The following is a 22213-nucleotide window of genomic DNA, read 5'->3' as shown; positions in this document are numbered from 1 at the left end:
TGATTTCCTGTTGCATTTTACAATATTTTTCCAATTTATTAAATTCAGGGTTATAACCGTGTGCAACACCCAAAAAATAGAGAGTGTAGGATTATTCTTTAATGCGAAAATATGTGTAGCGCAGTTGAATTTGGCATTATGTGAGTATTATGGTTCACAATTTCGTCCCAAAATTACAAAATGTGCATAGCAAAAGAGCAGTGTACCTGTGAACATCTGTACTTGCCATCCTGCCATCTTTTCACCACAGGCACACTGCCATACCCATTGTTTTTCCATCCACCAAGAATTCCCCAAATTCTTCTGCAATGGACTGGCATCTCCCCAATAAAGTTATGCCTTTCGGAGCAGACAATTATTGGAATTGACACTAAAATAGAAAGTAGAGCATCGAGTGCAGATCTAAATCAATGACCATTGTGGCATCTTCTGTTTGACTTGGTTGTTGTGTTTCTGAGTCCTATGCCCTTTAACATGAGTCTTGGCTTATAGAGGTTTTCATAATTTCAGCTTGACTCAATTTCTTCTTTTTGAGCTTCCAACTATCAGATGAAAACGTATCAATAATGAGTGCTTCTGGAGTTTTTAACTGGGCCGCAACTTCTGGTTTGGCTTGGAAAGTCTACATTTTGTTGCCTTTTCCGTTCCTGTGAACTGGCCTCCATATTTTTGCCATTTGTGCTACAGATAGCAGTGGGACAGTGTGTTGGTCAAGCATGAAACCTCAGTCAGATAATACTTCATAGTGGGGGGCAGCTTTGGAATGTATCCTGGAACCTTGCGCAAGGTGCAGCTGGGTATGGTGTGGACGTGTTTGATCAGGTTCAGTAGGAGAATGTTCATCATTATTCTAATCATTAAGTGGTGTAACAATTTCGTCCAAGCTATTGATTAAATGAAAATGTATTTAACTGCTAAACCACAATCAATTATCACCAAATTAATTGATCAGGGCTTAAAACTCTGTAGATGTGTTAAATGGCCGTATTTTGTATATAGAACCATACATTTCACTTCTAGTGTGGTAGACACCTGAGGTGAAATGTATTCCCACCAACCACACACATTGCGGAAGATTTTGATATTGACAGAGGAACCATGGACTCTCACCTTTGCCCCACTGATGCTAGCACACTAGGATGCTGCACGAAGTTATCCTGCCAGACTGATTCTAAGCACATTGTCAGACTGATTCTAAACACATTTATTATCTGGGAACCCGTGAAGAGGTACAGACGAAGATTAGCACTGATGCCTTTTGCCTCCTCACCTAACTTAAACTAACATGTGCCCCACCACTGGACTTTATTCTTCCAGAGGATTTGCCGAACCCAAAGATCCTGCAGGAAGTTCAGATCCCACTCATCGATGCTGCCTCCTGTGACATCCTTTACCATATTGACTCCATGGTGAGTCCAACAATTAAAGAAGTGCAGGGCGACATGATCTGCGCTGGCTACCCCGAGGGGAAGAAGGACTCCTGCCAGGTAAAGTTACTGATCGTTCCTTGGGTTGGTGAAATGGTGAAAAACGGGATGAACCCCTGCCTCCTACGCCCTAAGCAAATTGCTACTGATGTAATCATTCCACTGTGATGGTAGGGATAGGGAACTGGCCACTTCACATTTAGTTTAACAGAGGAGGGAGTCAGCTTTCTAAATGACATGCAGCAGTGGGTGCTGCTAAAACTTGGAAACTTCCCATGTGAGCAACCGCCAAACGCCCATTGGCTAGCAATTCCAACTGCCAGGGCTTTTTATCATTGGTGTGCTCTAATGTATGCAGGGATGTCAATTGCTGGGTCAGAAATCAAGTGTCTGAGAATTTTAACATAGGCGTATGTATGTATGCCTACATCTAAATGTGGCAGGGACACCAGTCTGAGAGTGTTACTCTCCACTCACTAGGTCTGAGCCACGAAGCTGAAAATGTGTCCTATGGTCTGTTGTCATTGCTTTTCTTTATATACAGATAAAAACAGAATTGTATGTTTTGATCAGTATGTAATGAAGGCCAACATGTTTCATTGCAAAACGTTTTGAGGCAAAGAAATATTTTTCGCTTGGTGGTCGTGAGACATAGTGAGCGGTTACTATACCCTTTCTATATTAGCGGAAAGGTTGAATCAATAGCAATTTGCTTTTGATGTAGGAGTCAGGGTTCATCATGTGCTGTAATTGAGCGGAGGGCACTCTGTGTTTGTTACTTTCACTCTCTGCTCCTTTTTGTAGGACTGAACCTGGATATGTTAGCAGGTTATGTTAATTATCATAAGGATTATCTTGTTTTGCTGTCTACTTTTATTTTACTCGTGACAGGGGTATAAACCAGGGTCCTCATCCAATGCAGTGTCAGCCTCCTTTCCCTCAGCTCCTAGTTTGAGGGAGAGGGCACCACTCAGCTGTCCTCTCTTCCCTGACGTTCTGTCGGTGTGTAAGGGGGGTCCCTCCTTATACTTTGCAGGACTCCTTGGGTTTCTCTATACTCCTCACTCGCTGTAATCATGAGTGTGCTAGTGTTAATTGCACAGTTCTCAGATTAATGCAACTAGTCACACTGGCATGTTCCAAAGAGGGCGACTGGTATCATTTCCCCTTAACATCTTTGAGAATGTCTGATTTTTCATGAAAACAGTTTGTTGAAAGTCATAAAACGGTGATATGAGCTTGTCCTACAACAATCAAGCAAAAATAGGCACCTTAACAATCTTTACCAGTGGATGGGTTTCCTCATGATCACACCCTCCCATGCATCCTGCAGAGAACTAGCTGTCTTGAAGCTTGGTGATGAAGTGTGATTCTTTTGGGGGTATCTCTAAACGGACAGTGCACAGAAGAACCACCATCAAAGGATCTAAAAAAGGACCCCTTTGAGAGTAAGATGAAATACCAACTGGAATGGAATCTTCCTATTGGACAATTTCCTTCTGTAGCTCGGTCCACACAGAGAGGCATGTTTATATGATGGGTACTTTTAATTTCCCTTTTTTAATGTATCGCGAGCAGAGAGGCAAATATGTAGGGAAAGGATCACATCGGACAAGTTACACACGATTAGAGTCAAAGCATATGAAATCTCCAAGGTCCAAACCAAATAGAGGCAATAAAAGAAAGCTTTAATAAGGCATCTGGAACAAGCAAAAATCTATTTTGTTGGGTGGATCAAGAATAATCAAACAAATAAAAGAAAGAGAGTCAGCTACCTATAACCTGTATGCCACTATTAATCCAATGTAGGAGACTCCTAATTGGGTTTTAGAAGAACCCTCACCTACTAACACTAGTTAGTGGCATGCTTCATCATAGGGTTCCCACCAGAGACATCTAGCACATCTGAGTGTGCTACGATGCCTGTGTTACAGCGTAGTGGGTTGGTAATATGCAGAATAACGTATTCATATCTTTCAGGGCCTTGCACATATTCAATTCAGTCTCCACAGACAATCAAGCCTTGGTAAACAGATGGAGGATTATCCCTTCAACACTCATGTTGCCAGGAGCACTCAAGTCCCACAGATATCAGGAAAGGAAACCAAGGCAGAGTCAACCCATTAATAAAGAGCTGTAGGCTTCTTTCAAGTAGTATCCATGACAAGCAAGACATACAGCTTCTAACTAGCTTGAAATTCCTATGTGAGGAGCTTGCCTGGTGAAATCCTTAAAGCTGCTTCCTAAGGGCCGAGCTTCTTCCCTATTTTTCCATCTTCCAATCTGTTCTGAGGAACAGTGGTCCTGGCAGATGTTCTTAAAGAGGTCTGACTTTTTCCAATTAGTGTAAAGGTACTTTTCAATCACACCAATATTCCCACAGCCAAATATAACATCGTTTACTACCAAATGATGGATATCCTGCCTTTGTAGAGTGCCTTCGGGCTGGAAATCTCCCAGAGGCATTAGTACAAAAAAATCCAACATGAAAGGGGTAAGGTCTAATGAATCAGAGAAGACCTAAATCTCTCTCTCTATTTGCTCAACTCTTCTGCCTAAAGAGCAAGGAGAATCATGGACTTGCCTACAAATTATTATCAGCATCTATGCATCGCTGGTGGAGACCTGATCAATAGTTTGGTGGGTAATTACAAATTGAACAGGCGGGAAATCAAGCAAATAGTGCTCCCAGTAAACACGGCACTTCCAACATCTCTCATGATTGTTGCCATTAATGGATCATTCTGTGGGAAAGCAAATTGCCATCTTGGAGTGTATACATTCATTCATTAATTAACTTTCCTTTATCAGACTGAGCTTTGAATTTACTTTTCTCCATACTGACTCGGAAAAGAATGTGAACTGCAGTAATGTAAATTACAGTTCTACCTGCCAGCTTGTCACACAGAGGTTTCATTAACAGTCATTTGTGGAGTGCAGAACTCGTACCTGTCTGCACCATAACACATATGTTGGTAGCTATACTGCCTGCCTATGTCTTAGATTGAAAAGTTCAGTTATGAGTATTTATCACATTTTAGTGCCAGCTATATAGCCTGTTGAAAAATGGAAGTCCAGTTCCAGGCTACAGAATATGACTTGAAATGCAGAAGGGGTACCATTTTATAATTTTGACTCCGTCACTGAGGCTTCTTTAGCAAGTCTTGATGACAAGAGGGTCAGAAGAAATAGCAAGATCAAGAATGTAAGTGTCCAAAAAAGTGGAAAATGGTGAGACGCATGCAAAGTGGGTGGGATTCCTCACTCCACCACTCAGAAATGATTAGCACTAGGGGAGGGGAGCCAAACTACACCCTCTCCCTTCCTGCATCCATCTTGGACCTCCCTTGATTTGTCACACCTCTTTATCAATGTGTCACCGAAACTGAGTCACATATGAGTAGCACTCCGGAAGACAAGGCCACGAATGCATAGCTTACAGTTTGTAAAAAGGGGGAGGAGTGATCTAGAGAGTTAATTTATTGGTTCAACTTATCTTGTATGGTTCCAGTGCTACTAAGGACCTCAGTCTGAGTTGCACGGTACTTCAGGCATAGTACAATCACATACAATTTTACTGCTAATGTGTGCTAAATTCACCCCAGTGCCTCACAGTTATAAATTAAACCTCATAGAATAGGAATTACTATGTGGGACAGATTTTTCTATATATAGTATCCCACGGAAATACCAATACAGTGTGGTTTTAGTGTATACATTTACTACCTTCTGTGAGCATGTGGTAAATGTATGAGGGACCTCTGGGTGGGGTGGGCAAAGATGGAGGGGGTGGAAGCTGGAGGGGAAAGATGGTGTTTTCCATTAGCAAAGAATGGGTGAATGAGGTTAGACTGCTGCTTCAACCACTGCCTCTTCATTTGACAGTGAAAATTGACCATGCTAAATAGGGTCCGGTTCTTGAACATCTGGTAACAACCAAGAGCAGAATTCCATGTAGTAATTGCCCTCTGCCTGACTCATAACGAGAGCCTAAGGAGTGACCACTAAATATGAGTTCTGTGTCTTAATAGGTGTATTCTGAATGAGCAGGGCCATGTCCATCAGTTGACCAATGTTGCTAGTTTAGAAGATGTTTCACTCGTTAGCTATTTGTTTCCCCTCCTAATTCTTCAACTCCTACTTGGGGTGTTGTTCTAAGTAATTTGTTAAGCCACATCTGATGTATTAGGTATTCTCACTAGCTGAGGCAAACGATGTTGTAGCAGGCTCTGCAGAGTTTGGTGGAAACCTTAACAAAATATGAAGGCCCATCACTTTATTTTCCACACTTTAGCAACGTATGCTACAGAGCAGATTAAAACATATGCACAGGTGCCAATCCTCTGATTTCACAAACTGGGCAAGGTAGGACAGACTCCTAAGAATATGTAGGGAAATGTAGGGTTTCCTACTACTGGGCAGATGAGAGTGCTTTTTGTGGTTGCGAGCTCATTTTCATCACCTAAGTCAACTGACCTTTTGACACAGTAACAAATGTGGTGAACCAGAAACCATCAATATTGCAAGCAAGTTAGACACCATGGCCAACGTGAACACAGAAGGAAAACTCCAATCTGTATAAAGTTTCAAAGCTTTATTACAGCCACAAAGGTAGTGTCACAAAGACAGTGCGCAAAACCAAATTGTACAGATATATGATCACCATAGGTTCCCCAAAGCAGCAAAATAAATTCATTCAAATTTGCCGTAAAACAATTAGGCATTCAAGAAAACCGTATATCTATGTTACAGAAACATATCTTGGATCAGATTTCATCCATCAACATTGATCATATTTGTTAGACTTTTCATCCTTGGCGTGGTCTCCCTTAACTTTTTGCCTCTGTTCCCCAGGTTGTTGATGAGCGCTGGACTCTGATTTTGCTGTTTTTGTTACTCTGGGCACTTTACCGCTGCTAACCAGTGCTAAAGTGCAAGTGCTCCTGTTTAAAATGTGTACGTAATTGGTTCTCCATGTTTGGCATATTTGTTTTACTGTTAAGTCCCTAGTAAAGTGCACTAGAGGTGCCCAGGGCCTGTAAATCAAATGTTACTAGTGGGCCTGCAGCACCGGTTGTGCCACCCACGTAAGTAACCCTGTAATCATGTCTCAGACCTGCCACTGCAGTGTCTGTGTGTGTATTTGTACACTGTAAATTCGGCTTGGCAAGTGTACCCACTTGCCAGGCCTAAACCTTCCATTTTCTTACATGTAAGGCACCCCTAAGGTATGCCCTAGGTAGCCCTAAGGGCAGGGTGCAGTGTATGGATAAGGTAGGACATATAGTAATGTGGTTTAAATGTCCTGACAGTGAAATACTGCCAACTTCGTTTTTCACTGTTGCAAGGTCTGTCTCTCTCATAGGATAATATGGGGGCTACCTTTAAATATGATTAAAGTGTAGATTCCCCTAGAGAGTAGATGGACATGTGGAGTTTGGGGTCCCTGAACTCACAATTTAAAAATACATCTTTTAGTAAAGTTGATTTTGAGATTGTGCGTTTGAAAATGCCACTTTTAGAATGTGAGCATTTTCTTGCTTAAACCATTCTGTGACTCTGCCGTGTTTGTGGATTCCCCGTCTGGGTCAGTTTGACAGTTGGGTTGTTTTTCACCTCACACTAGACAGTGACACAAAGGGAGCTGGGGTGTAACCTGCATTTCCTGATTAGTCATTTCTGCTAAGAGGGAGGGGTGGAGTGGTCACTCTCATCTGAAAGGACTGTGCCTGCCTCTGACAATGCAGACTCCAACCCCCTGGTGTGTGTCTGAGGCCTTGCCTGGGCAAGGCAGGATTTCACAAGTAGGTGTGAGTCCCCTTTGAAGAAAGGTGACTTAAAAGACTAAAATGGGTATAAGAAGGACACCCAAATCTACAGACTTGAGTAACACTTCTGGATCCAAGAGGAACCTCTGCCTGGAGAAGAACTGATAGCTGAGGAAGAAGTGCTGCCCTGCCTGTGACTGTGCTTTGTGGAGCTTTCCTGCAGTGCTGCTTCTGCCAGAGTAAGAAGGCAAAGACTGGACTTTGTGTGCCTTCCATCTTGTGAAGAAATCTCCAAGGGCTTGATGTAGAACTTGCCTCCTGTTGTTTGAAGTCTCAGGGACAGCATAGACTTCTCTCTGCCAGCACCTGGAGTCTCTGGAGAGACTCCTGCTCTGACAAGTGGTGCCCGATCCAGTCCCTGGGCCCTTGAAAGAAAAGCTGGTGGAAATCGACTTCGGACGACTCCGGACCGACGCCGCTGGTGAATCCGGTAACGCCGCCTGCACCTGACGCCGTGACCTTCGCTGGAACCCGACGCTCTTCACAGGCCCAACGCCGCTGCAACCCCGCTGAAGTCCGCGACTCCGTGGAAGTTGCCGCACCACGTTGTGACCGACACGTTCGAAGTGCACGGATTCAACATTTCGCACAGACGCTGCAATCCCCGACTTCGCGCATCGGCTTGTTTTCACTCTTCACCAAAGGTACTGTACTTGGGGGTCTACACGACTCAGTGTCCGGCGCCACTGGTGTTGGCTTGTTGGGAACGACTCCGTCACGACGCCGTGTTAACATCTCATCAAAGCATTTTTGTTTCTAAGCGCTATTTTTGAGTTTAATCTCTAAAAATTCATAACCTGACTTGTGTATGTCGGATGTTTGTTGTTTTGGTCTTGTTTTGTTTAGATAAATATTTCCTATTTTTCTAAACTGGTGTTGTGTCATTTTGTAGTGTCTTCATTAATTTACTGTGTGTGTTGGTACAAATACTTTACACCTAGCGCTCTGAAGTTAAGCCTACTTCTCTGCCAAGCTACCAAGGGGATAAGCAGGGGTTAGCTGAGGGTGATTCTCTTTTACCCTGACTAGAGTGAGGGTCCTTGCTTGAACAGGGGGTAACCTGACTGTCAACCAAAGACCCCATTTCTAACATTGATGATCAGCGGTTGGGATTTGGACTTGTATTTGTACTTGACATACAGTAATTGAGTGTACACTACTGTTTGAGTTCAGACCACTATGTGACCACATACTACTAGTCTTGTGATTTTTTTTTTTTTTTCTATTTGGACTGTTTTTGATATGCATTCAGTTTCTTTTTTCACTGATCCTGTGATTGACTTTTCTGGAACTTCATTTTGGAACTTGTTTTCTGCATTTGGAACTTTGCACTCTTTTTAACCTTTCATCATGTCTCTACTTGGAGGTGCATCAGTTGGAGCTGACTTTGACCTTGAGAAATTGGAGAGTTATACCAAAGCTCAGTTGAAGCAGTTTTGTAAAAGTTTTGACTGTCCCATTAAGAGCTCATCCAGGAAGGAGGAGCTGCAAAAGGAGCTGAGGGACTGGGTGACAGCCAAGAGCACTGAAGGGCACACAGAGGATGAGGGAAATGAGGAGGATGAGGAAGAGGGTTTAGTACACAATGGTATTGTGGGTGGGCCTGTTATGTCCAGGGAGAAGGTCTCCAGGGCAGGTAGCTGCGTCTCATCCAAGGGTCTGACAGGACAGACAGGCAGAAAGGGAGTACTAATTGGAGCAGAAGAGGCTAGCCCTTGAGGAGAGGAAGTAAGCAATGGCTCATGAGCTTAGCTTGAGAGAGATGGATCATAGAAGCCAGTCCAGTAGAGATGGTGGCAGCAATCCTACAGTGCAGCCTGAGAGAAGATCCCAAAAGACCTTGTGAGGGATTATAAGAGGGAGGATGATATCTACTGGTGGTTCAAGGGTTATGAGTCAGCTCTCCACATGAACCTGGTCCCTGAAGCTCATTGGGGGGCAGCCCTGTGGAAGCATTTTGAGGCAGAGGGGAGGGACACACTGACAGCCTTAGGGGATGCTCAGGATCTCACCTACCCTGTCATGAAGGAGGCCTTACTCACCAGGTATGGTCTCACCCCTGAGCAGTACAAGGAGAAGTTTAGATCCTACAAGAGAAAGGAATCCCAAACATGGTTGGAATGTGTTGATTCTTTTTGCAGGTCACTGGATGGTTGGGTGAAGGGCAGTAAGGTAAACACGTATGAGGGGCTTTACAATTTCATTGCTAGGGAGCACTTGTACAGTTTATGTTTTCCAGAGCTGCGCCAGCACCTCATTGACAGCAAGCTGACTGACCCCAGGAAGCTTGCGCAGGAAGCAGACCGCTGGGAGAGCACCAGGGTCCAGAAGAGGTATGGGGGAGACCACGCGTAGGGTGGGCAGGGTCCCTCTCAGAAGAAAGGGGGGGGTAAGGGCAAACAGGGGGAGTTCTCTAAAGGGCCCCAAACTGATTCCCAGGGTAAGGATTCCCAACCCCCCAGTGAAAAGAAGCCATGGTTGTCCAAAGGGAAGCCAGTGGTAGGTGGTCCCCCACGTAAGTGCTATGCATGTGACCAGGTGGGTCTTGTGAGGGGGGACTCCAAATGCCACAAAAGTACACCGGCACCCACTGATGCACCGTCCCAGGGTTTAGCCAGTGTAGTGCTTGGGGAGGAGTTGGTTTCAGGTGGGTAGGAACCATCAGAAAGGACCCTTGTCTCACTAGGGGACAATGAGATGGTCCAGAGAAACCTAGTGCCTGATAACACTAAGAAGTACAGGCAATGGGTGACCATCAATGGACAGAGGGTGGAGGCTCTGAGACACACAGGAGCCAGTGTGACTACAGTGAGGAGTCACCTGGTGTCTGAAGAGCATATTGATCCCCTGGTACTTCACCAAGTAGTTGCGGTAGGCAACTCTGAGCGCCTCTGCAGAGTGGCGCAGGTTCCCTTTGAATGGGGGGGGTCTCAGGTTCCTGGAAAGTGGCTGTGAGTCCAACCATGCCTGTTGATTGTTTGCTGGGCAACGACCTGGAGGATTCCCCTTGGAAGAAGGTGAAACACAGGTCTCACTTGGAGATGTTGGGTCTGCCTGGGTGGGTATGCGTATCCACCCGGTCTATGGCAGCCAATCAGGGTAGTCAAGAGCCCCTGGAGCCTGAAACAGTGGCCCAGGGAACCGCCAAGAAGAGGAAGAGGGGGTGCGGGAAACCCTCCCCAGAAGTTCCCGCGGTCCGGGAGGAGGCAGAGCCTGAGGGTGATCCCCCCGGAGCCTACAGGGGAACAGGTGGCTGAACTGGGGGAGGTCCCTGAGCTGTCGCAGTGGCAGCAGGAAGGGGGGCCCACCAGGGAAGCATTCTGTGCAGCACAGAAGTCATGCCCTACTTTGGAGGGTTTGCGCCAGCAGGCGGCAGACCAGGCGGCTGGCAAGGAGCCAGGATCACACCTGATTTATTGGGAGGACGACCTCCTGTATAGCGAGCCTAAGGTTCTTGGGCCTGGGTCAGCCCGTGTGCTGGTGGTACCCCAGTGCTTCAGGGCCTTCCTACTGGGGTTGGCTCATGATGTGCCGTTAGCTGGACATTTGGGGCAGGACAAGACCTTTGAGAGGCTTGTCACCCACTTTTACTGGCCCCTAATGCGCAGGCACTCAGATGCACATTGCAGGTCTTGTCAGACTTGTCAGGCAAGTGGCAAGAGTGGGAGGAAATGTAAAGCTCACCTCCAGCCTTTGCCTGTTGTCAGTACTCCCTTTGAATGGGTAGGAATTGACATTGTGGGGCCTCTGGATCCCAAGACAGCCATGGGCAACAGGTTCATCCTGGTCTTGGTGGACCATGCCACATGGTACCCAGAAGCCATTCCTCTAAGGACGGTCACTGCCCGTGGTGGGACGTGCCTTGATGGGAGTTTTTACCCACATGGGGTTCCCCTAGGAAGTGGTATCTGATAGAGGTACAAACTTAATATCCACTTGTATGAAGTCTCTGTGGAAGGTGTTTGGGGTAACCTACAAGTTCACCACCCCTTACCACCCCCAAAGTAATGGTCTGGTTGAGAGATTCAACCGCACCTTGAAAGGCATGATTCAGGGCCTGTCAGAGCCCTTGAGGCGTAAGTGGGATGTCCTCTTGCCATGTCTTCTGTTCGTTTACAGGGAGGTGCCTCAAAAGGGACTTGGCTTTAGCCCCTTTGAGCTCATCTATGGCCACCCTGTGAGGGGACCACTCAGTCTGGTGAAGGAGGCTTTGGAGAAAGCTCCTAGTAAACCACCCCAGGATTTATTTAGCTACATGCTGGCACTAAGAAACCAGACTGCCCGCTTCAGGAGTCTCGCTCAGGAGAACCTGGAAGCAAGCCAGGAGGATATGAAACGGTGGTACGACCAGAATGCCACTCTGGTTGAGTTTCAGCCTGGACAAAAAGTGTGGGTCATGGCACCAGTGGAGCCTAGGGCTCTCCAAGATAAGTGGACTGGGCCTTTTGAGGTGGTGGAAAGAAAGAGCGAGGTCACATATCTGGTAGACTTGCAATCCCCCAGGAACCCTTTGAGGGTCCTACATGTCAACCGCCTCAAACCACACTTTGAGCGAACTGAGCTATCCATGCTCCTAGCGACAGATGACGGGGTGGAGGAAGAGAGTGAGCCTCTTCGTGACCTCCTGTCTGCAGGAGAGAAAGATGGGTCTGTGGAGGGAGTGATCCTCTCCCCCTCCCTGACTGAGGAACAGCAGAGGGACTGTCGCCACGTGTTGGGACAGTTCGCCTCGCTGTTTTCCCTGATCCCAGGAGTCACACACCTGTGCACACATGATGTGGACACTGGGGACAGTACACCTGTTAAACATAAGGTTTACGGAGGAAGTCTCCAAAATGTTAACCCTAGGGGTCATTGAGCACTCCAGCAGTCCTTGGGCCAGCCCAGTGGTATTGGTCCCAAAGGCTGCTGCTCCTGGTGCCACTCCAGAACTTAGGTTCTGTGTGGACTACCGGGGTCTCAATGGGGTCAGCAAGACTGACGCACACCCCATCCCCTGAGCTGATGAGCTCATTGATCGGTTAGGAGATGCCAAGTACCTCAGTACGTTTGATTTAACATCTGGGTACTGGCAGATTGCCTTAACTGAGGGGGCAAAGGAGAGGTCAGCATTTTCTACCCCAGATGGGCACTTCAACGTGATGCCCTTTGGGATGAAGAATGCCCCTGCCACCTTTCAGAGGTTGGTCAACCAGGTGTTGGCAGGACTGGATGAGTTCAGTGCCGCCTACCTGGATGACATTGCTGTGTTTAGTTCCACAAGGGAGGAACACCTGCAACTCCTCTGGAAAGTGTTAGAGGCCCTGCAGAAGGCAGGCCTCACTATTAAGGCGAGCAAGTGCCAAATAGGGCAGGGTTCTGTGGTGTACTTAGGACACCAGGTGGGGAGTGGCCAGGTGGCACCCCACAGCCTAAGATTGACACGATTCTAGCTTGGGAGCCTCCCAAGACCCAGACTGAAGTGAGAGCCTTTTTAGGTCTCACAGGATATTACCGGAGGTTTGTTAAGGGATATGGTACCATTGTTACCCCCTTAACTGAGTTGACTTCTAAGAAGCAACCCAAGAAAGTGATCTGGACAGAGGCTTGCCAGAACGCTTTTGATGCCCTGAAGGCTGCCATGTGCACAGCACATGTGCTTCAGGTACCTGACTACTCCAAGGAGTTTGTTGTGCAAACAGACGCCTCAGAGCATGGTATTGGAGCAGTACTCTCACAGCTTAATGAAGAGGGCCTAGATCAACCTGTAGCCTTCATTAGCAGGAGGTTACTACCCAGGGAACGTAGGTGGAGTGCCATAGAACATGAAGCGTTTGCTGTTGTCTGGGCACTGAAGAAGCTAAGACCCTACTTGTTTGGGACTCACTTCTGAATTCAGACTGACCACAGGCCCCTCAGATGGTTAATGCAGATGAGGGGTGAGAATCCAAAACTGTTCAGGTGGTCCATTTCCCTACAGGGGATGGACTTTACGGTGGAACATCGTCCTGGTACAGAGCACGCCAATGCTGATGGTCTGTCCAGGTTCTTCCACCTTAGTGATAAGAACTCCCATGGGGTTGGGTGGTTGCTCCCCACTTTTAGCTGGGGGGGACACGTGTTAGACTTTTCATCCTTGGCGTGGTCTCCCTTAACTTTTTGCCTCTGTTCCCCAGGTTGTTGATGTGTGCTGGACTCTGATTTTGCTGTTTTTGTTATTCTAGGCACTTTACCAATGCTAACCAGTGCTAAAGTGCAAGTGCTCCTGTTTAAAATGTGTACGTAATTGGTTCTCCATGATTGGCATATTTGTTTTACTGTTAAGTCCCTAGTAAAGTGCACTAGAGGTGCCCAGGGCCTGTAAATCAAATGTTACTAGTGGGCCTGCAGCACCGGTTGTGCCACCCACATAAGTAACCCTGTAATCATGTCTCAGACCTGTCACTGCAGTGTCTGTGTGTGTATTTTTACACTGTAAATTTGACTTGGCAAGTGTACCCACTTGCCAGGCCTAAACCTTCCCTTTTCTTACATGTAACGCACCCCAAAGGTAGGCCCTAGGTAGCCCCAAGGGCAGGGTGCAGTGTATGGATAAGGTAGGACATATAGTAATGTGGTTTATATGTCCTGACAGTGAAATACTGCCAACTTCGTTTTTCACTGTTGCAAGGTCTGTCTCTCTCATAGGATAATATGGGGGCTACCTTTAAATATGATTAAAGTGTAGATTCCCCTAGAGAGTAGATGGACATGTGGAGTTTGGGGTCCCTGAACTCACAATTTAAAAATACATCTTTTAGTAAAGTTGATTTTGTGATTGTGCGTTTGAAAATGCCACTTTTAGAAAGTGAGCATTTTCTTGCTTAAACCATTCTGTGTCTCTGCTGTGTTTGTGGATTCCCTGTCTGGGTCAGTTTGACAGTTGGGTTGTTTTTCACCTCACACTAGACAGTGACACAAAGGGAGCTGGGGTGTAACCTGCATTTCCTGATTAGCCATATCTGCTAGGAGGGAGGGGTGGAGTGGTCACTCTCATCTGAAAGGACTGTGCCTGCCTCTGACAATGCAGACTCCAACCCCCTGGTTTGTGTCTGAGGCCTTGCCTGGGCAAGGCAGGATTTCACAAGTAGGTGTCAGTCCCATTTGAAGAAAGGTGACTTCAAAGACTAACATGGGTATAAGAAGGACACCCAAATCTACAGACTTGAGAAACACTTCTGGAACCAAGAGGAACCTTTGCCTGGAGAAGAGCTGATAGCTGAGGAAGAAGTGCTGCCCTGCCTGTGACTGTGCTTTGTGGAGCTTTCCTGCAGTGCTGCTTCTGCCAGAGTAAGAGGGCAAAGACTGGACTTTGTGTGCCTTCCATCTTGTGAAGAAATCTCCAAGGGCTTGATGTAGAACTTGCCTCCTGTTGTTTGAAGTCCCAGGGACAGCAAAGACTTCTCTCTGCCAGCACCTGGAGTCTCTGGAGAGACTCCTGCTCTGACAAGTGGTGCCCGATCCAGTCCCTGGGCCCTTTAAAGAAAAGCTGGTGGAAATCCAAGGAAATCGACTTTGGACGACTCCGGACCGACGCCGCTGCTGAATCCGGTAACGCCACCTGCACCTGACGCCGAGACCTTCGCTGGAACGCGATGCTCTTCGCAGGCCCGACGCCGCTGCAACCCCCCTGAAGTCTGCGACTCCGTGGAAGTCGCCGCACCACGTCGTGACCGACGCGCTCGAAGTGCATGGATTCAACGTTTCGCACAGACGCCGCGATCCCCGACTTCGCGCATCGGCTTGTTTTCACTCTTCACCAAAGGTACTGTACTTGGGGGTCTACACGACTCTGTGTCCGGCGCCGCTGGTGTTGGCTTGTTGGGAACGACTCCGTCACAACGCTGTGTTAACAAGCATTTTTGTTTCTAAGCGCTATTTTTGAGTTTAATCTCTAAAAATTCATAACCTGACTTGTGTATGTTGGATTTTTGTCATTTTGGTCTTGTTTTGTTTAGATAAATATTTCCTATTTTTCTAAACTGGTGTTGTGTCATTTTGTAGTGTCTTCATTAATTTACTGTGGGTGTTGGTACAAATACTTTACACCTAGCGCTCTGAAGTTAAGCCTACTGCTCTGCCAAGCTACCAAGGGGGTAAGCAGTGGTTAGCTTAGGGTGATTCTCTTTTACCCTGACTAGAGTGAGGGTCCTTGCTTGAACAGGGGGTAACCTGACTGTCAACCAAAGACCCCATTTATAACAATATTCAATTAAGCAGAGTATGCATATTAGTCTGGGTACAGGATGCCCCTACAGCTAACCAAATTAACAAAGGCATATGTGGGGAAGGGTTAACACATGTGGGCCAAATGCAAAAAAAACAAAAAATAAATTGTCAATATCACTTCAGATAACGCTACAGGGGCATCATCTAATAACAAGCATTTGCAATGCAATAGGTCTCACATTTGTTCGAGTTAGAGCTAGTTAGTGTTGGAAACTCCTAACTAGATGTTTCTTCCCACAGAAACTGAAAATGAAAAGTAAAACAGTTTCACATAAGTGAGACAACAGCCACCATGAGTGTGAAGGAGACACACAAAAGGAAACAGAAGTTCGCTTGCAGTCAAACGTATCGGCATGATTGCAATTATCCACGTAACTGACAAAAGTGCAATTATCCATGTAACAGGGTCGATGTCATGCAAAACGCTCGACTACTGCCCAGTGAGATCAGGCTGCATAGGAAATAAAAAGAAAAAGTAGTCCAGAAGCCATGCCGAAAACACAGAGCCTCGTATGTTTTGAGTAGTTTATCCGTGCTCTCGAGGAGGGCTAAACATTGGAAAAGGCATGATGTATGCATGCCTTTCACTAATTAAATCAAGCGAATTTTAAAAGGCAAGCGTACGAACCAACCAAACTGCTGGGCGTGACATGGGGTCGCATGCTTGACCCTAAAAAACAAGTCAATTCAAAGTGCCACTGCCGCCATGAGCATGAGCGTGAGAGTTATTGGCTTCCTGCTTGAATGTCAAAAAGGATCTCGGTCAGGATGAAAGACAAAACTAAACCGGAGGAGGGGCCATCACACGCTGTAACAGGAAGAAGTGTGATGTAGCGTAATGGACACCAAAAATGGTCACTTAGTGAAATCGCCTGGGAGGCACACAAGGATGGACATTTCACAAACTGCACCAATAAAAACGAAGCGTTTAAGACAAGCACAACAAAGAAGGAATAGCAAGAGTGGGAGTGGTTAAAGGCCTACAGAGAGATTACAACAGGCCAGAGTGCTTGCGTGCTCGACCGTAAAAAACAAGAGCAAAGAAAGGCATGATAGAAGGGAAGTGGAGGAGAGGAACATGAAGCAAAAGAAGCATAATAGACAAGCCCAAAGAGAAATTTGAACGAGGAGAAAATATAGAGAGGTTAGTTAAGAAAGTAACATAGTACATAGTGTTGGAGAAAAGGGATATAAGTGGCATAATGAGTGAGAAAACGGGGAAAGGCTAGACGGCAGAATTTTGGTAGAATGACAGACTGGGAGAAGAATCGGAAAGAGTGGGAAGATCACCAAGCACAGGGGGAGAAATAAACAGTGGGAGGGAAAGGGTGGAGAGAGTAAAGGGGAAGAGTAACGTGGGAAAGCCAAAAGGGAACTGTTACATAATAATCACTAAAGGGGAAGAGCGACGTGATGAAAGGGGCATAGGGAAGCACGTGTCTGTCTTATGTACCACAGGAGTAGTGGCACTGGGGTGTTAGCACCTAATCCATTTACAAAAAGATCCCGCTTTTAGGAGTCCAGCACACTGCAGCGCAACTAATGCCTCTGCTACCCAAATTCACCATCAAACACTTGTTATAGTTTCAGAGTCACCCTTTATCAGATTAACATATCACAGCTGCCTTAGTGCCTCCTGTGATGGAAACACCAGATATGGAACAGCCTCGAACACTCCTGGAAGACTGCAGCAGTAAACCACATATGGCCCAAGGAGGCAATACCAGAGCAACTGGCCAGTTGTATCCCACATATAAAGCCCAAACAACGCCTAGTGGTAAGCGTCACCCTAGATTACACACAGGACACACTCAGCCACCTGGATCACCTCAGAATGTGAGCTTCAGTTATATTTATGGAGCCTTCTATCACGTGGTGATCACGCATCTAACATGCAATTAATGGCCCACTGTGCCAGTATTTCCAGCCCAAGGGGAATGAGCTTGTCTTAATTGCACCCACTGTACAGTGTAAAACATGTCATGTGTTTAATGCAAGCTGAATTCCAGCAGGCGTCTGTGTGGCTGCTATTCCCGTCCACTATTGTTGAATTAAACTTAACCTGTTCCTGATTGCTAAGCCTGATAGTCAGAACCTGCTTACAATAGGGGTAAAGGGGTGAAATGTGCCCACAGCACCCAGATCATGTTTGTAGTTGGGCAAATGGCACCCTTGCTATTCCACTAGAAGTAAGGTATGGTGCATTACAAAATGTAAGTAGGATACAATGGAAAAACATGGGGAAGAGGATTATGTTGGCAGAAGAAATAAGCATTGCAATGGGTCTCACATTTGCTCGAGTTAGAGCTGTTAGGGTTGTAAACTCCTAATCGGGCTTTTCTCACCACATAAATTGAAAATGAAAAGTAATACAGTTTCACATAAGTGAGCATATTTACAGCACTACGGCCAACATGAGCATCAGCGCGAAGTAGCACACAAAAGGAAAAAGAAGTTTGCTTGCAGTCAAGCGTATGGACAAATGTGCAGTTATCCATGGAACAGGGGCGATGTCCAAGGCGGTAACTAAACCGCCCTAAGGACGGACAAACGTAAAGCATTTACCAACGAAAGTGAAGGATTTTTGAAAAGCAAGCCCATGAACAAGCGATAGTGATGGGTATGCGATGGACGTGGTTAAAAGTCCAGATACATACCAACACGTCAGAAATGCAGCGCTTGCACGCTGCTACGCTCAACCTAAAAGGATTGATTAATTTCACTTTGCAACAGTTTGTTTAGTTCCCAGGTTCCGCCATGGGAATAGGTCATGTCTGTGAACCCTAACAGTTTGAAACAAAATATAGTCCATGTTACTGTACAATTAAGCATTCAGGGTCAAATGTATTTCTTTTCCACAGTCAGACAATGAGTTTTTACAAATGGGGCTTTGCTTCTCATTGGAAAGAATCCTGAAAGAAAGCTTCAAGGTATAAGAAAAAAATAATGGCAACATCTTTTACATGACTGAACACAATACAAGTTCTGCAGGCTTTGTTAAGCTAACATAAAAACATTCAAATACATCATAATGAATTCATTGTAATTTAATAAAGCATGTCAAATATAAACCTATAAATTCATAAATGTTATTACTCATTTCTAAAGCAATTCATTTAATTTCATAAAAGAAAACTGTCAGCACAGTGTTGTAAATATGACAGAGAAGTGCATTTCTTTATTTCTGCTCGACTTTTTAATACATCACAAACTAAGGGGGTCATTACAACCATTGCCGGTAAAAGGCGCTTACCGCCGTGCAGAAGACCGCCAATACACTGCCGGTGCCGCGGAACTCCGCCACAGCTATTATGACCCACATCTCAGAATCCGCCGAAATTCAGACACCCACAGAAGTCCGCCACACCAAAGGTCAGTGATAAACTGGCGAAAACAAAACCTCCATCTCCACGCCAACAGAAACACGCCCATACTATTACGACCCACGAATCCATGCGGCGGTCTTTCAACCGCGGTATTCCATTGGCGGTACACACCGCTGCGCTCAAAATACACACACATCTCCAAAACACCGCCACATTGGACAATTCCAAAGACACACACCTGACACACATACAAACACCACTCCCACACACCCAACACAATATAAAACCCACATCACCTACAAACCCCTACGACCAAAAAATCGGAAAGAAGGCCAGAGAGAGACTACAGCAATAGACAACCCCACCACACAGAGGCACACAAAACCATCACCCACACAACATCCATGCACAAAACACCACACACCACTACACATCACCACACACATCAACACTGACACCGCCCCATACATCACACACACCACCCCATGTCACGCCAAAGACACCCCGCTTTTCCGAGGAGGAGGTCCGGGTCATGGTGGAGGAAATCCTACGGGTAGAGCCACAGCTATTTGGCTCACAGGTGCAGCACACATCCATAGCCAGGAAGATGGAGCTATGGCGCAGAATAGTCGACAGGGTCAACGCTGTGGGACAGCATCCAAGAAATCGGGAGGACATCAGGAAGAGGTGGAACGACCTACGGGGGAAGGTGCGTTCAGCAGTCTCCAGGCACAACATCGCGGTTCAGCGGACTGGCGGCGGACCCCCACCTCCTCCCCCACAACTAACAACATGGGAGGAGCAAGTCTTGACCATCATGCATCCAGAGGGCCTCGGAGGAGTCGTGGAGGAATGGATACTGGTAAGTTAAATCTCAACTATCGTATCCCCCACCCTACCTGCATGCTCTCACACACTCCCACCCTCACCCCCTCCCCTATCACTCCAACTCCTCACTAATGTACTAATAACACATCCCAACACCAAGCCCTGCATGACACAACTAAGCATGGTCACCCCTCACTAAAGCATGCTCACTGCACATACCCAGAACACCCCCCAACCATCATCACCCAACCCCTACACAGGAATGCTTGCACTGGGGTACACGGTGAGCCACCAATTGCACACCATGACACACACACATGCAATAATCATGCACTTATGCCCCTGCAGGAACACGAAGGACCGTCACCACCCCGGAGGGTCCAGACAACTCCACTCCACCCACAGAAGAGGCCCACAGTGACGATAGCAGCTCTGCCCTACTGGATCCTGATGACCAGCCCGGACCATCGTGGGCCTCGGGACAGTCGGTTCCCCTAGCACAGGCACAGCCCAACACTGACCTTCCATCCTCTGGTAGCACCAGCACAGCACCCACCCAGCGGGCCCAAACCTCCGTACCCAGGACAGGTCAATCAGCGGTGTGTCCACCACTACAGGGAACCCAGGATAACCCACCACCCCAACAACAGGGACCTGGGGGCAGTGGTAGTGGGCACACGGTCCAGGGGACGGAGGCACAGGAACACAGGGGAACTGGGAGGGCTGCTGTGCGACAGGGGGCGGACAGGCCAAGGGAACCCACTCTCCACGAGGCCCTATCCTCCATAGTGGGAGCATACCACCACTCCCAGGAGACGATCGCGACGGTCCTGGTCAAGTTTCAGGAGACCCATCGCCTGCAGGAGGAACAGTATTTGGGGTTCAGGGAGGAGCTCAGGACCATCAGCTCCGCCTTGGGCACCATCGTAGGGGTGCTGAAGGACATACAGCAGACCTTGAGGGACACCGTGGCACTCCAAGGGGCCCCTGACACTAGCCAGGACGATGAACTGCCCACCACCTCCTCCGGTGCAAGTGGACAGGACGCCCCGCCACAGGACCACCACAACAGCACCCCAACTCCTGCAGACGGACAACCACCACGCAAGCGGTCCCTGAGATCCAGGAACAGGACAGAGCAGGATGGCAAGACCCCCGCCAGGAAATGAGACCACCCTGATTGTCCTCCCACTGTCCCATTTTGTTACCCTGTCCATACTTTAACTGCCCCAGCTCCACTTCCTATGCCCATATGGGCAGTGCACCTGTGTGACCAATAGACTGGACTCTGCCATGGACATTCCTCCACCGTCCCCCATCACCATTTTCCAAGCCCCCTCCATTTTTGTGCACTTTAATAAACACCCTTGAACCACAAAAAAATCTGGAGTCAGTCTATGACTTGGTACAATGTATTATCAAGGACAGTGTCAAAATGCGTTTCTAGTTGTAAAGGCAACATACCTATGTCACACATCACAAGTCCTTGAAGGATGCATGCAGATGACACACGTTGGTAACCACACCTGTGAAACCGTAACGGAAAGGTACAACTCAGTTACCAAATAATGCTATGAAATTACACACAGAATAGAGGAAGACGTGTGACAGTGAATGTAATGGTAAAAATGAAAATTTTCTCACCTGTGTGTCACTGGAAATATTGCTGTATGACTGACTCCCTCTTGTCGTTGTCTTCTTCCTCAGCTTCCTCCTCATCACTGTCCACAGGCTCCACAGCTGCCACAACACCGTCATCTGGACCATCCTCCTGCAGAAAAGGCACCAGGCGTCGCAAAGCAAGATTGTGAAGCATCGAGCAGGCGATGATGATCTGGCACACCTTCTTCGGTGAGTAGAATAGGGAACCACCTGTCATATGGAGGCACCTGAACATGGCCTTCAGGAGGCCGAAGGTGCATTTGATCACTCTCCTAGTCCCCCCATGGGCCTCATTGTAGCGTTCCTCTGCCCTGGTCCTGGGATTCCTCACTGGGGTCAATAGCCAGGACAGGTTGGGGTAACCAGAGTCCCCTAATAGCCACACACGGTGACTCTAGAGTTGACCCATCATATCAGGGATGCTGCTATTCCGCAGGATGTAGGCGTCATGCACTGAGCCAGGAAACATAGCATTTACCTGAGAGATGTACTGGTCTGCCAAACATACCATCTGTACATTCATAGAATGATAACTCTTCTGGTTCCTGCACACCTGTTCACTCCTGTGGGGGGGACCAGAGCTACATGGGTCCCATCAATAGCACCTATGATGTTGGGGATATGTCCAAGGGCATAGAAGTCACCTTTAACTGTAGCCAAATCTTCCACCTCAGGGAAAATTATGTATCTCCTTACGTGTTTCAGCAGGGCAGACAACACTCTGGACAGCACGTTGGAAAACATAGGCTGGGACATCCCTGATGCCATGGCCACTGTTGTCTGAAAAGACCCACTAGCAAGGAAATGGAGCACTGACAGCACCTGCACGTCAGGGGGGATTCCAGTGGGATGGCGGATTGGTGACATCAGGTCTGGCTCCAACTGGGTACATAGT

General features: G+C 47.1%; 1 protein-coding gene across 1 annotated transcript in view; it reads left to right on the top strand.

Annotated features, from left to right (window-relative positions):
- The window catches only part of LOC138246913 (serine protease 27-like), a 362534-nt gene that overhangs the window by 302065 nt on the left and 38256 nt on the right, over positions 1–22213 (top strand). Inside the window, exon 5 of the mRNA XM_069201660.1 lies at positions 1294–1487. Coding sequence (XP_069057761.1) covers positions 1294–1487 — 194 coding nt within the window. The remainder of the gene's footprint in view (positions 1–1293; positions 1488–22213) is intronic.

Source organism: Pleurodeles waltl, chromosome 7 (assembly GCF_031143425.1).
Source record: "Pleurodeles waltl isolate 20211129_DDA chromosome 7, aPleWal1.hap1.20221129, whole genome shotgun sequence".
NCBI lineage: Eukaryota > Metazoa > Chordata > Amphibia > Caudata > Salamandridae > Pleurodeles > Pleurodeles waltl.
Note: the sequence above shows the minus strand (reverse complement) of the source record. Positions and strands in the feature narration are given on the sequence as shown.